Source organism: Lottia gigantea, assembly GCF_000327385.1.
Source record: "Lottia gigantea unplaced genomic scaffold LOTGIsca_31, whole genome shotgun sequence".
In the NCBI taxonomy this organism is placed as follows: Eukaryota; Metazoa; Mollusca; class Gastropoda; family Lottiidae; genus Lottia; species Lottia gigantea.
The window spans coordinates 977,438-992,979 of NW_008709027.1; the positions used below are offsets into that span (position 1 = coordinate 977,438).

Sequence of the window (15,542 nt, forward strand, 5' to 3'; positions counted from 1 at the left end):
GACATGTTTTTAAAGAATCATGTAAAATATTGGATTAGTTTGGTATGATTAGCTGTCTAACTGTTTACCATCTTTACATGTTTCTAACTTTGTCAACAGTTCTCTTTATTTCATAAATCAGAGGCTGTTTAAGAAGATGATATTGTCAGTATCTAGTTTCTATCTTAAATTATTCTATCAATCTCTTGACTTACTCATCCTCGTCTTAACCAATATTAAAGAAGATATTCCATGTAACTTATCATTTGATATCCTTGCTGCAAGATTTATGTATTTATTGTTACTCTTGGCTTCTATTCCTATGCCTAGTGATGAACTAGTGATGCTATTTCATTTCATGTTAGCTTAACTTATCAATTTTGACATCAACTCTGTTATTTTGACCAATCATTAGTTTAAAGGGACATTTTTTTGACCAATCATACTTGACACTCAAAAACAGGAATTTTTTTATCTAAGCCAATCAGTAATAGTGTTTACAGCTCACCATCGAAATTTGTGCCTTCAAATTCATGTGTGTCCAGAATTATCTGTCGTCATTTTAAGATACTCTGTGATACATAGAAAAGACATAATAGAAATAGTTTGTAAAATTCCCAGTTTGAGATATTTCTAAAGGAATTATGCGATTTTCGTACATTTCTAGTACTTCTGAAAATTATTTACATATTTTCAAGACTCAAATCAACCCCCCAAAATGGCACATCTATGTCCCTTTAACTTTAATCCTCTACATGCCTGATGTTACCAGTTGTCCTAATGTTGGCGTAATGTTGTGTGTCTGTTACTTGATGTGTTTTCTTTATATCTCCAGATGGCATGAAATCTAAATGAAAATTGTTCTTTCTTCACCCATTTGATTAAATTTTGGCTTTTGATTCTAATTAAGCTGTGAATTTTGTTAGCTGATAGAAATTGTGATGTTTATGTGAGTTTATTATGAAATATTGAACCAATGTCAGGATGAACTATCACTAATGACTAATCACCAATAACTGATAAACATTACAAACTAGATTAACTTGTCTGACAAACTTTCATTTACTTTTCCCTAAAAATAGGGATTGCCACATGGTCTCTTCACATTTTTAAAATCAAACCCCCATTTTTCAAATCTTAAGGAAATGTATTCACTATAATGTAGTCTAATGTAATTAAATATTTCTTTATCAGTTTTTATTACTGTCACTTATTTTTTTGGAATGTGGTGTGACTTTGGACGTCATTTGACAGTTTAATATAGTATCCTTTATTTTTCTTACATTATTTCCTTCTGTATGCATCGTGGTATGGAAAGTTCAATGTCTTTGCAGGAGGAATTAGAGAAAGTATGGATGAAAGATTTTGTATACGCTTATTTTTAAACGTGGTTGTGGGAAATGAGAATATGTCATTATCTGTTTTTTGAGATGATTATTCTATTATATAAATTTCGATATACTTGTGTAACAAAAGACCTTGACCTGATGTATTTTATTAAATAATGTTGCATAATTGTTTGCACTTTTGAAAAAAATGAAAGATTTTGTTATTTAACATTTATTTTCGCAAACTTATTACCTGTTTCAGAAAAGTTTTTCTGTAATTCATAATTTCTAGTCCAAAAGCTGACGTAGTCAGTCCAATAGTGAGGCCCGTAGAGGGGCAATGGTGTATGGTGTTTTATTGCAATAATGGAATTGGTTAGTTGCAGAAATTTTTTTTCCCTTGCCCTGCCAATAGCTATTGATATTATCAAGTTTGAAAGATATTTTTTGTGATTTCTATATAAATTGAGTTATAATTTCAATTATTTGTTGGTTGCCATTTGGAACACAATTAAATATCTTTTCTGATCAAAGTCCAATTTTGGAAACAATATCTTTTGGTGTAAAATGAATCATGAATGATAATAAGAACATTTTAACCCCACAAACAAATAATAATCTTAGTCTTACCTTGCCATGTTAATATTTGTTGTTTTTGTTCCAAATCATCCAGCAGGGGAGATTGGTCTTCATCTGGACTTGAGGAGGTAGAATACTTCTCAGCCATTGGTTACTGTTGATATTTTAAATCATAACACCAGAAGTCTACATGAACAATGAATTGTTGAAATCTAGAAATAATGATAATAATCATCAATTAAGCTGCATGATTTGTATGTAATATCATAATGATAAAGATTTGCATATTTACATGTTTGGTATATTAAAAGAGACAACACGACTACTTCTTGTCTATGACATTAGCTTACTCATTCAAATCCCAAATATCGTTTTGAAATTCCTGTGGTTTTCCTGTTTTTCTCTAATTTTCTGTATCTTTCTGTCCAATTTCAATCCAGTTTCAATCCAATTTCAAGCAGTGTCATGTTTATCATTATTCCATGGTCATAACACAAAATAAACTCTGCAGAGGTTATATGAAACATGAACTATGTTAAGATGGCTAGAATTTGGAAGGGCAGAAATCGAGGAGTGGTAAGAACTTATACGAATGGGCTTGTCTGATTGGTTGGTTGACCACAAACATATACATATACATTTTTGTTCGACTTTTAGCACACCTAAAATATAACAACGCTTCTATAAAAATAAACTTTCTTTTATTTCCCTATTTTTTCTTGAATTGTTAGATTTGTAAGAAAAAGTGAAATTATTTCAAGATGAAAATAATATGGATAATTCTTAAATAATTTCTTACCTAAGTATTTGTTAGAATAAACAAGTCAAATATATTCCACCTGCATCCTTGTTATGCATTAAAGCACAAATTATTGAAGTTCTCTCTAAAAATCTTTGTCAAAGAAATGAAACTCAAGGGCTAACTTGAAATAATTATATTTGTGTTGCACACAATCAATTTGGGAGTAGATACATATTTTTTCAACCTTTTCTATAAATTCATGCTTCAAATATTACTAGAATGTCAGGGGATTGACCATCAGAACAGAGTTTAAATTTGGGATTAGTTGTAAAAGAGTTGTCTACCCTTATTTGTCTCCGGGTTTTCTATCTCTTTATTACAAGCTTTAGAAAATTGAATACCACAGACTAATTTAAGTTTTGTTTAATGAAGACAGCGTTAATATCCTAGAAATATATTTAAGATTTAGTATGTTTTCTAGCATGTGACACACAAATATTGTTATCAAATTATTTTGAGTTATAACAGTATTTATTTGTGTCAGTAATAAAATCAATAGTTTCAGGATACCATAAGAATTGATTAGAATTCTTTAGAAAGATATTTGTTGTTTTTGTGTTATTTTTTATGTTTTTTTTTTGGTACAGCAGTTTGAAGTGTAGTATCAATGGAGATATTTTTAGATGAACTAATGCTAGTATTTCAATGATCTATTAGTTTGTTATTGTGTTGTCATTTTATTTTGAAACGATTTTATTCAAACCTACAGATACCAATTAGTTTTTCATAGAAATTTTAATATTGCGCAAGTTGGCATTTAACATACACATGATTCAAGATGGTACATTCATTTAACAACTTTTATCACAATATGTCAGTAAGCTGATTCTTTTTTGTTTGCATGAAACAAGTAAATTTGTAGAGGACTGTACAATACAAGAACTTTATTTAATTCATTAGTTTTTTTCCTTACAATGTATATTGTAAAATCATGTCGAAATCACATATTTCATTTTGTTACATACATTGTTTTGATCTAAGATTTATGTTCACTAAATAGATAGGATGCATTTCCTGATAAGGCTTTTGCTCTTGATACCATGTCTTTCATGTAACTGTCCATCTGAACATTTACCAAAAATCATTAAACCAGATTCAAAGAACGGTTGATAGTTCTGCTGCCTTAACACTCATATGACTAAAGTTGGAGCCAGGTTTAGGCCACCTCCGGAGAAGGTGCAAGTTAGGCAGCTAAAAATAAAAACAGGCTCAAAGAATGACTGAACGCAATGAATGACAAATCCAAGTACTTATTGGTCTTGACTTGACTGGATTTTACCAGAAATAATTTTGGTAAGTGATATATATCGAGAAAAGACAGTTAATGAAAGTGATATTGCTGTCTTGGAATATAGATCTCTGTGCTCTGAACATAAAAAGCTAATTCTGACCAACTGAAATTTCTAACATGCTTTTGATCTCAAATTGAAAAGCAAATACTGGTAAAGATGGGTTTCCTTATTTTTTAGTGTTAAATTAAGCAAACTATTTGATTTATTGGTGTTTCTAATGAATTACCATCTATTTCTATCATACCATTATGTTCTTATTGCATATGATTAAGAGTTTTAACCAATCATACATGTTCATGTATGTACAGTCTGGTTAAACAAAAGACCTTACTTGATCAGTCAGTCATTAGAATTCTGCTAGTAATTCACTTCTAATTTAGCTAATTGTGAATTAATTGTGGACATGTGAGACAATCTGATATTTTCCAAGTCATAAGAAACACCTCTACTTTCTATTCATATAAGTATTAGCATTTTCATAAATGAAAATAAGAGAACCCATCTTTAAACAAAAATTAATTTGATTATTTAAGGAAGTCTGTTTAAGGGGTTGAGCTTATATTTTACATTCTGTTTACACAAATATGAACCAAATGCATGTGAGCACTGTTATCTAATCAAATTGTGCGATACCGGAATCGTGATTTAATTATTACAACTTGAACATGGTATGTTACTAGTAGGTTTCTAGTATCATTACTCTATATTTATATTGTTAGGTTTACTGATTAGAATTCCTGATATCATTATAATAAACAATTAGACAATAATTGATTATTGACTTGACTGGATTTCATCAAATGGCTAATCTTATAGATAAACCTTTTCTTTATTATTTCATATTTGATCAGAGTGGATCATTCAATGCTACAACATAATTTTATCATTATATTTATCTTTCTACGTATATTTATTGTATGTCATTTATTTTTTGTCGTCGGTAATATGTTGTGTTGATTATCAGTATGTACATTGTCCATAAAATTAACTTTGAAATGAGACAGCTCATTACATGCCTTTGCTCTGTTTCGTATAATGTACACGAACACATGTAAAAGGTGCATGATAAAAAATGTATATAAAATATAGTAAAAAAAAGTTAAGAGTGATTTTAAAATTTATTCAAAATTTGTTCCTTACGAGGGGCATACAAAACTTTCAATCTTTATGCTATGACTATCAGTTATATATTTTCTTGATAATGCCACTAATCAAAACAATACTATCCTTTTTAATCATTTAAGTTTCAATTAAAGTATAACATTTTTCTTTCTCTTCATTTGTATTTTGAGATAGGATTTGAGGATAACAACGCTAATTATGCATAGAGACCACAACACATGAATTTTCATTAAGATTAATAAATGAAAAGGATTCCTTGGAAAGAACTAATGTCTAAACATGTAATCATAATATTTAGTTCTTTCTCTATGCCAACTCAACAGCAGTAGGCCTAAAGTAATAAAAATATCAAATTGTTGATTCCGAGTAAAGCTTTAATCAAATTTCTGTGCATTAAAATCAATCACGATCAATATGGACAGTTAAAGTATGCACTTTCATCTTCTGTTACTTTTATATGATGACCATAATGACACCTGTTAAATAATTGAAATCAATGTTAGATGTAACTTACCTGATGCTAGCTGTAGAAAGTCTGCTACTGTACATAGTTATTATCTATTGTCATTTAGAAATCTATACAGTTGACACCCGGGTTTTGATGTAGGAGAAAATTGTGAAATATTAACATGAATTGAAGGATTGTTAATAATGAATTATATACCTCGCAATCATAACACAAATTCTCTGTCAGTTAAAGCTATGTGGGTGGCACAATATAATCTTCATGACTGCCACGACACTCAGAGACTTCTAGAACCTGTAGAACCTGTAGAATAATATATGACACAATGACACAGACTCTTTTTCATGACATATATTCTAATTTATCTCTTTAGTTAGGTCTATCAACTCTTGTCAGTGGCTAATTAGATCTGAAGGTAATACTTTATACTCTTTTTTTTTCTCCAATTAATGCAATAGATCATGCAATCATACCAAGGCCATTGCTCCTTATGTTTTATAAGAACCTTTACTAAGATCTTTTAACATAATGAGTGTATCTAATGTAAAATCTATAATTGCCACCCACAAGACACTAAGATTTAGGATGTTATTACTCTAAGATTTCAGTCTTGGTTTCAATTTTGGTTTATTTAGTGTATAAAGAAGCTAAGATAGAGGTGTTTTACAGGCCACAAAGTAATGTGATACATACTTTCTATACGCCTGTTAAGCCACTGCTATCAAGTTAATGTTGAATATTGCTTAGATTTCAGTTTATCCATACAGGTCTTATCAGCTAATAAGGAAGTGAATAGAGTTTTATTATACGCCCCCATGGAAATGTGGACGTATATTGCCGCCGCCCCGGTCCGTCGGTCCGTCCACATTTCTTGTGAACACAATAGATTTGATGTGGTCATTTATATAGATGAGAGCATGGTCAAGATCGAATATGACGATCTTTCAATGAACGGTTTTTTAGTTATTGCCCTTGACTTAGGAAAACGGGTCAAAATTTGTTTGTGAACACGATAGAGACTACAGTTTTCAACTGATTTTAATAAAATTTGGTGTGATCATTTATATAGATGAGATCTTGGACAAGTTCAAATTTGCCGATCTTTCGTTGAACGGTTTTTGAGTTATTGCCCTTGACTTAGGAAACATGCATCAAAATTTGTTTGTGAATACAATAGAGACTACAGTTTTCAACTGTTTTTAATGAAATTTGGTGTGATCATCCTATTGATGAGATCTTGGTCAAGTTTGAATTTGATGATCTTTCGATGAACAGTTTTTGAGTTATTGCCCTTGATTTAGGAAACATGCATCAAAATTTGTTTGTGAACACAATAGCGACTACAGTTTTCAACAGTTTTTTTATGAAATTTGGTGTGATCATTTATATTGATGAGATCTTGGACGAAAGTTCGAATTTGATATTTCACTGAACGATCTTTGAGTTATTGCCCTTGACTTAGGAACAACGCGTCAAAATTTGTTTGTGAACACATAAGAGACTACAGTTTTCAATTGATTTTAATGAAACATGGTGTGATCATGTATATTGATGTGATAATTTGATGTATTTCGGTTATTGATATTGATTTTTAAAAATTTGGTGGAATTTCCCAGTATAAATAACTGGCAGTAATTATATGTATCAATGAATTCAAACGATTAAAATTACTTTAATAAAAACTTTAAAATTCATACTCTAGTCACTTAAGACTGTTTAATCATTTCTGACAGCTGCCAGTAGGCGTATTTTACCTTGCCTGGCAAGCTATCTTTCACTACTTTTTCCATGTCAATTGATGGTCTTGTCTTTGAATGTATAACTAGTTGCTAGATACTGTTCCACATGTGACATGACAGTATGCATCACTGTTGTTTAGATTAAGACTTAACAACCTCCAGAAGTTACATGTGAATGTATCTACCAAAATAATCTCAGAGTGGAACCAGTGGCATGCCCTATTTTGCTTAGACACCTGCAAAAGAAAATATTGGCATACCTGAGTATATGAGGCTAATTAAATGGAATTGCGCAATTTGGATAAAGTTTTAGAAAAAATCTTTTGTAAGCTTACATCTATTAAGTGAATAAATAAGTTGTCTTTGATTTTTTAGGTTTTTATTCCTCTCAGCAGATAACCTTCACCTTATTCTTACTATTCGGTCGACTATGATATAAATGAGTGGAGAATCTGTTTAGAATTCAAATTTGTGTGTTTCATTTTATTGAAATCTTGAATGATCTACAAAATTGATAAATTGTTATGCAAATAAATGTTTATGTTTTTACTTTATTTTGAATTTAGGTATGGATTTGGAGACTGCAAAAAGCCATTACATGATTCAGCAAGTTTGATACAAGACATTGTTCATCAACAGTTAGTTAATCTTGTAAGTTTCAAACTACTTAAAAACTCCATTTTCTAAACTCTTTATTTTGATTATTATTGTGTAACTATATTGTGCAATATTTCAGTATTTTCACACCACTTATAATATTAAATCTCGCACGCTTTAGATTATTACATTTTTTATTATGAATGGAAACACATGTTTGAAATAATCAGTAATGTAAATACTTTTATTGTTAGTTACATCAGGCTTCAGAAGTAGCTTCTACCAGAAATAGTCGCTTTATAAGTATAGAAGACATTGTATTCTTAATGAGAAAAGACAAGGTACATTCCACTCATTTATGTTAAAATGCCCTTTATGATATGCAAAATTGATATTGGTCTCAGTCTTGCTTCTTTGAATGGCTGTAGAAGTCTGTACATTCATGCTTGAACTTCCAAAGGTACTGGCCTAAGATAAAATATTTACCGATCATGTAGAGAGTAAGATCTTGAGTTATCGTGTGTATATGAGAACCTTCTTATATGGTAGATTCTTAACATAGAACTATTACTAGATGCCTAAAGTTTTCTATTTTGACTATATTTTTTTAAAGAGAAAATTAACAATAAAGGAAATTGCTGTCTCACCAGTTATACTCATTCCAGGTCAAGTTAAGAAGATTATTAAGATATATGAAAGTTAAAGATACTAAAGCAATGTTATTAAGATCTGTAGGAACAGAGGATAATGAAGAAATTGGTGAAAATAGTAAGAACTTTCTTGTCTAAATTCTTATGTGGAATGCTGAATTAACATCCACATTCAATTTCAGTCTACTGCAATTAAACTGTAACATATAAGCATATGTAGCATATAAGTTTAGGCTGTTTTCACTGCTAGGTTATTATTAACACATTTATACGCCTACATGAAACGACCAGCCATCCAACCACACTTGCTTGTAAATGCTCTGCAAGGCACAATTCTTGACAGGCCTTGATGAAACTTGGTGTGAGTGTTTGTATTCAACCAATGAACCCTATTGAAAAATCGAAAAGAAATTAGTATGCTCTTGTTCTTGAAAAACGCGTTCAATTTTTAGCATGTAAACACTCTAGAAGGCACCATTCTGCAAGGAATTAGAGGAAACTTATTGAAATTCTTTATTATCACTCATGGATGAACCCAAAGATGAACCCTGAACACTCTAAAAGGCACAATTCTTGACAGATTTCGATGAAACTTAGTGTAAGTGTTTTAAATCACCCAAGGATGAACCCTATTGAAAATCAGAAAATCGAGTAATATTTAGTATTTATGAATTATTGCCATTGTTCTTGAAAAACGCATTCAATTGTTAGCTCATAAACACAAAAATCAGAAAAATCGAAAAATATTTAGTATGCTCTTGATCTTGAAAACGCGTTCAATTTTGAGCATGTAAACACTCTAGAAGGCACAATTCTTGACGGAAGTAGACGAAACTTGTTGAAATTGTTTATTATCACTCATTAATGAACCCTTTTAAAAATCAAAAGCAATTTTGACAAAACTTGGTAATATTGTTCAGTATCACCTCAAAAAGTTCCAAAAAGTGTATGACTTAAGGTTAAATATTCTTACTGGTGGTTATTACTGAAATACCATATATTTTTATTTAAAAATCAAATGGGCAAATATTATCTTGTCTGGCAAACTACCTTAATATAATATCAGCTTGAAATTGTTTAAACTTAAATTGTGGCAAAAAATTTACATTGTTCTGATTATAATCAGGTATAAGTTGAGCGTTTATATTTTGATGTAGATTTACACAGATATCTTTTTTCAACTAGACCTGCTATATTCTTTTTATTATAGGTGACAAGCCTCCAGCTCAGCCTGTACCAACATATAAACGAAGGAAAGTTTGTTATGATTTCCTTTCTTCTATTGATCAAACAGGTAAAAAAATCTATAAAACATATTCAATGTTTGTAGCTTGTAAATTGTTATCAAAGTTTAGAGACATGGAGAATAAAACTGTATCTAAAAACAAGAACTGTCTGTGTTGGAAATTATATTGAACAAAGTGTAAATATACATTTGATAGTAGAATGTTGGCAAATAAAAGGTAATTTGCTTTATTGCTACTTAAATGTCGGTAAAATTGATTTGTCTATACTATTACCAGTCTTTGTCAAGCTAAAGTACAGATAAATATGATGTAAAACTTGTCTGATTTTAATGTTAGCACCTGGCACCTTTTCATATTAATGATTCTTCATGCATGTCATATTGAATATATGATTATTATTAAAACAAAGTTAGGCTAGCAATATCTTAGCATTATTGACAATATCAATTATTTGGTGTTGATTACATTTATAATTGCATTGTAGGAGAATTAGTAGCTTTATTTGATGATGAATCTGTCGATGAAATAAAGCATGAACGATTGATGGTAAGAAAAATATAATCTGAAATCACAAAAGGAGTGATGAAAATGAAAATTATAGACAGAATTTTTATGAATTTATTATTTTTTTCTCATGATCTTGCTTCTTTTCTGGCTCTAAAAAAATACCTGTATAGCATTATATCTACTGTAAATTGATATGGGTAATTTAATAAAAGGTCAAAAATAGATATCTTTAGCTAGTAACAATAAGAATTATTTTCTAAAATGTCTGCCCATGAACAGCACTATATTTATACATATTTTCATTTATAAAAATTGAATTTTGTTTTACAGAGAGCAGAATTACAGAGTCGTAACCTGGATACAAAAAGTTATACAGAGTTTTGTGAAGCAAGACAGGCTGGTTTTAGTAAGTTATTTTATGCAGTTTAAAGCATTTTGTGATTTAAAAGTGTGTATGTGCCTTTTCAGTTAAGGAAAGATGTAAAGAATGAGAAAGATTGTCCACAAAATGAAAATTAACCTGTTTTATGTTTATAATTGCAGGTAAAAAATATAAATTTCAAAGATTTAAGGAATGGATTATGGCTGGTATTAATTTAGATATTAAACCTAATTTACATGCTCTAGAAGTAGTCAGTTATCTAGCTTATGAAACGGTAGCTGAGGTATGTAATATAAGCATATCATAATCTTTAAGAATCAGTCCATTTCACTTTTTTAAAACCTTTTTCTGCAAAAGACATAAAAATTTGTCTTTCTAAATGGATCATGAAACTACATTTCTCCTGCAAACTCCAAAAATAGATGACAACAAGAATAGTACTGTAAAAACTAAAACCTGAGAAATTATAAAAGATTCAAAATATGACATTTCAAAGATATATTTTTGATTCCTCAATGAATATTTAATTGACTTATATAATTATTGTAGATAGTAGACTTAGCTTTATTAGTGAAACAAGATATGAGAAGTTGTATAAATGATCCTATGATAAAAAATACACCTCAGTTATGTCAGAATTACCATAATGCAGGAGATTTATTTACTGGAACTAATAAAACATCTACATTAGGTGTATTAGGATCACCAACATCAGCTGTATGTTGTCATTTTAATCTCTTCTAGATTTCATCAACTTTTGATACATTAAAGGGATACTACGTCTTAGAATAAACATGGCCAATAAGAGCATATATTCATCAGTATATATACCTGGTGTCATAAATAACATAACAGGATCCATATATAATCCGATAAATCCAAACAACTTAAACTTAACAAAATGCAATTAACTATTGAAAAACGCTTAATATTGTGATTAAGTGTTTTTCAATGATTACTAAGTTTTATGAATTTCCAATTTTCTGGATTTTACAGGGATTCCGTTGTAACTTTATGACACCAGGTAAGTTCACTGATGAATATATACTCATATTGACCATTCTTGAGAATTAAATTTTGTATTCATTCTAAGACGTAGTATCACTTTTAAATGTGGATATGTCATATTATATTGACTTCAATTAATGATTAGTTTCTGCTACTAGTGATACAGAAGGAATGATGAGATAAATGTATCTAAGTTTTTTCAAGTAAATAAAAGATATTTTAGCACTAGAAACTCAAATTGAAGATATATTCCTCTGCCATTATACATTTGAAATGTATTTTTCTTTAACAAGTTATGGTATATTTTGAGTTATATTGCCAATATTAATGTTACTTGTATATCTAAATTTCAGCATGTGAGTCCTCCTTCTACCCCCTCTACTCCATCAATACAGTCTAATACTTTACCACCATCATTAACTACAACCAATACTACTTCAACACCATCCACCAACTCTTCTACCAAATCTAAGTCTAAAAAACGAAGAAAGGTAAATTGTATATTCATGCTTCAACAGAAGTTCCTCTATATTTGAGAATCTGTACTGAACATAATTACTTAAAGAGTTTTATTCTTCAAATAAATAGACGACTTGGTATGATTTCAGAAGTGACTTCATATGAAGTTAAATTTAATGTTAGAACCCCATTTTTATATGCAAACATGGAAATGTAGATTGCAGTCACTCCTGTCCGTCCGTCGGTCAGTCCGTTCACATTTTTTGTAGGCACAATAGAGACTACAGTTTTATGAAACTTGGTATGCATGTATATATTGATGAGATCTCGGTCAAGTTTGAAATAGGTAATAGTCGGATGAACGGTTTCAGAGTTTATTATCGAATGTAATGCGCAAGCGTGTATTACCACACACCTTCCTTACCCCATCAAAATCTAGAAAAATCTATTTACCCGTATATAATGCGCACCCCTTGTTGACGAAAATTTGAGGTTGGAGATGGCGTAACAAAGAGACCAAAATAGTGAGTGATAACAAGGCATATTCCACGTATCACAATACTTAGACTAATATGAAAATTTTGTATTGCTGATGAGTGTATGTTTGAATTTAATTATGATTTGGATAAGATTTACCTTTTTTTTCCTTTTATTTTTATTTATTTCTGACATCATCTCACCGTTCTGGCAAGGAATGTTATGTTTATGAAACTTGGTGGTATTGATGAAATAGAACTCCTGTTGACGCTGATGGACGTTAAGATATTTTGTGTTTTGAGTGATGCATTTTGTCTTATATCCTGTATTGTAAATTAGTCAATTGTATATAACATCACTAAATAACTCTGACTCAAGGAACTCTGTAGCATGTGGCATAAGCATTACTTAGATAATGAAGAGAATCCATGGTCAATTAGCAAAATTACAAAATTTTAACTAATAGTAAGTCTCGCTCACTGGTCTCTACTTGATGAACAGAACGAGTCTTGTTGAAAAAAGTCACGTCCCATTATTCCATTAATATTTAATGTTTCCCAAACAAATGAGCCTGTGCAAATTCATAAGATATAACACTTTCCTTTGAGTTATTGAATTAAAATTTCTTGAGATGCACATTTAGAATAATATAAAAACCTTCTGCCCCGTTATACCCTATTCTTAAAATAATGCAATGTTGTTTATTTTTCTATAATGTTAGAGTGGTCAGATTATGAATATTGAATCACAAGGAGATCTTGTGATTACCCCATCAGATATACAAGAAGCTATGAGAAGATATAGTAGTACAATAGGTCCTTTTGCTTCCAGTATGGTATGTTGAAAGACTTCTCATTTTGTTAATTTTAATTTAACTCCTAACCACAGGAACCAATTAGTAAAAGTACCTGAATACTTTCTAGTCTTTATCATGAAAATGTGTACTTCTTTATTAATATACCATTCACAGTTGCCCGTTCACGCTCAGATGGGACAATAAACAGAGGCTGTGTGAGATCCATTATTTAAAATTTCCCTCATTTCACACTGTAAGACATTTTCCCCATCCTCATTTCATTTCTATTGGTATACTAGCCATATTTTGCTATGAATCTTTCTAATTGTATATAATTATCTATTATTTCAGAAAGTAAATGGTATGTCGCCTAAACATAAACTATTGTGTATTTGAGCTGATAATTGTATCTATAGCTTGTCTAGGAGAGAATATTACGTACTAGTACAGTTATTTCATTCACTTCATGTAACAGACTTACTAACTAACTAGAATGGATACAGATTGAAGCTGTACATACGTGCTCAAAGTAGCATTAGGTGCAATTGAAAGAAATTTAATATTGATATATATTAAAATAGAAAGAGTCTCTTCAGTAAATACTTTTGGATGAAATGGAATCCATAGATTGCATGTGATTGAATACATAGTTCATTTTTGAAATTGCAATCCTGAGCTGAACTGAATAAATTGTAAACATGTATTCTAATTATATCAATATAATTTGATGGTGAAAAAATCATAATGCAAACTCTGATTATGACATTTAATTGTCAATGTCTCAATTGATTGAACAACCATTCCTTCTGTCCCATTGCATTCCAAATCAGCTGGTGATATCACAAGGACCTAGTATATAACTGTAGTGTAATAATTACTTATAATCCTTACAAAGTACTCACAAACACATCATAGGATAAGATCTTAAATAGAATAGAAAACAAATACATAATTCATTAATCATTTTATTAAAATTTAACAAAAATAAAGGAAAAAGATCTATGAACATTATAATATTACTGTGACAAGGATATTGCCAAAATCGATGATTATGGATGTAAACATAAAATGTTTGTATACTGGAATGGCCACTAAATATTAAATATTAAGCATAAATGCAAAACATTTGCAAAAACTTTATACAAAAAGAAAACAAATATTAAAATTTCTAAACAAGTTTCTAAACCTACTTAAAGACCTTCAGAGTAAATATATTGTATTGATTTTGATTCAGACATTAAGAAATTTGAAGCGTTATTTTGTTGAGATTTCATACATTCAATTTATGTGAGCAAATTATATTTTCTATAAAATATCCCTTATAAGTTATAATGATATCAAAATGTCAGTAAATTAAAAATTAAATATAACAAATAGTGAATAAAACTTATTATAAAAGAGAAAAGTGAAAACTTGATATTTAAAACAAGAAATTAAATACTTCATGTATATAATAAAATCATTTGTGAAATACCATCTTAAAACATTAAAATCCCTAAAAAAATTTTTTTATTTTTATGCAAATCTTTTATTTAAACTAAACTAATAGGATATGTTCCTTATTCTACTACAGACTAGACAAATTCATATCACTTCTGGGCCCAATCAGACACAACTTCCAACAAATAGTTACCTACAGTCTAAGTGTCTAAATTGGTAAAAACTTTATCATCTTGACACTAGTCCATTTATACCGATATATAGAAAGAGTTAAAGATAGAATTTAGCTTGTGGTGGAGAAGTTTGTGATAGAGTTTTATTTGTTGATGTAGAAGAAGACTCCTCTGTAATGGTATGTAAATTAGAAGCTGTAGTGTTGGTTGTAACAGGACCTGTTGGTGTACTGGTAGATGATGATGTAGTAGTAGTATCATCTGTACTCTGATAATCTGTTGGATGATACAATTGACGATAATGATGATCTTCATTAAATATTGAAGTGTATGTCTGAAAAAAAAAATATATCAAACATAAAAAATATGTCTGAAAAAAAAAATATATCAAACATAAAAAGTATGTCTGAAAAAAAAAATATATCAAACATAAAAAATCCAATAAGAACAGAAAAAAAATTCAATGACAAGTATATACATACATTGTCTTAGCTATGAC

At 29.7% G+C, this 15,542-nt stretch overlaps 1 protein-coding gene across 1 annotated transcript; it reads left to right on the forward strand.

Moving 5' to 3' along the window:
• Positions 1-7,847: 7,847 nt before the first annotated feature.
• On the forward strand, positions 7,848-13,478 carry LOTGIDRAFT_119719 (hypothetical protein; the record flags this gene model as incomplete). Its single annotated transcript, XM_009057730.1, has 9 exons — positions 7,848-7,958; positions 8,159-8,245; positions 8,570-8,663; positions 9,780-9,848; positions 10,286-10,347; positions 10,639-10,714; positions 10,852-10,973; positions 11,240-11,381; positions 13,390-13,478. The coding sequence occupies 9 exons, from the start codon at positions 7,848-7,850 to the stop codon at positions 13,476-13,478; spliced, it is 852 nt and encodes a 283-aa protein (XP_009055978.1).
• Positions 13,479-15,542: the final 2,064 nt, after the last annotated feature.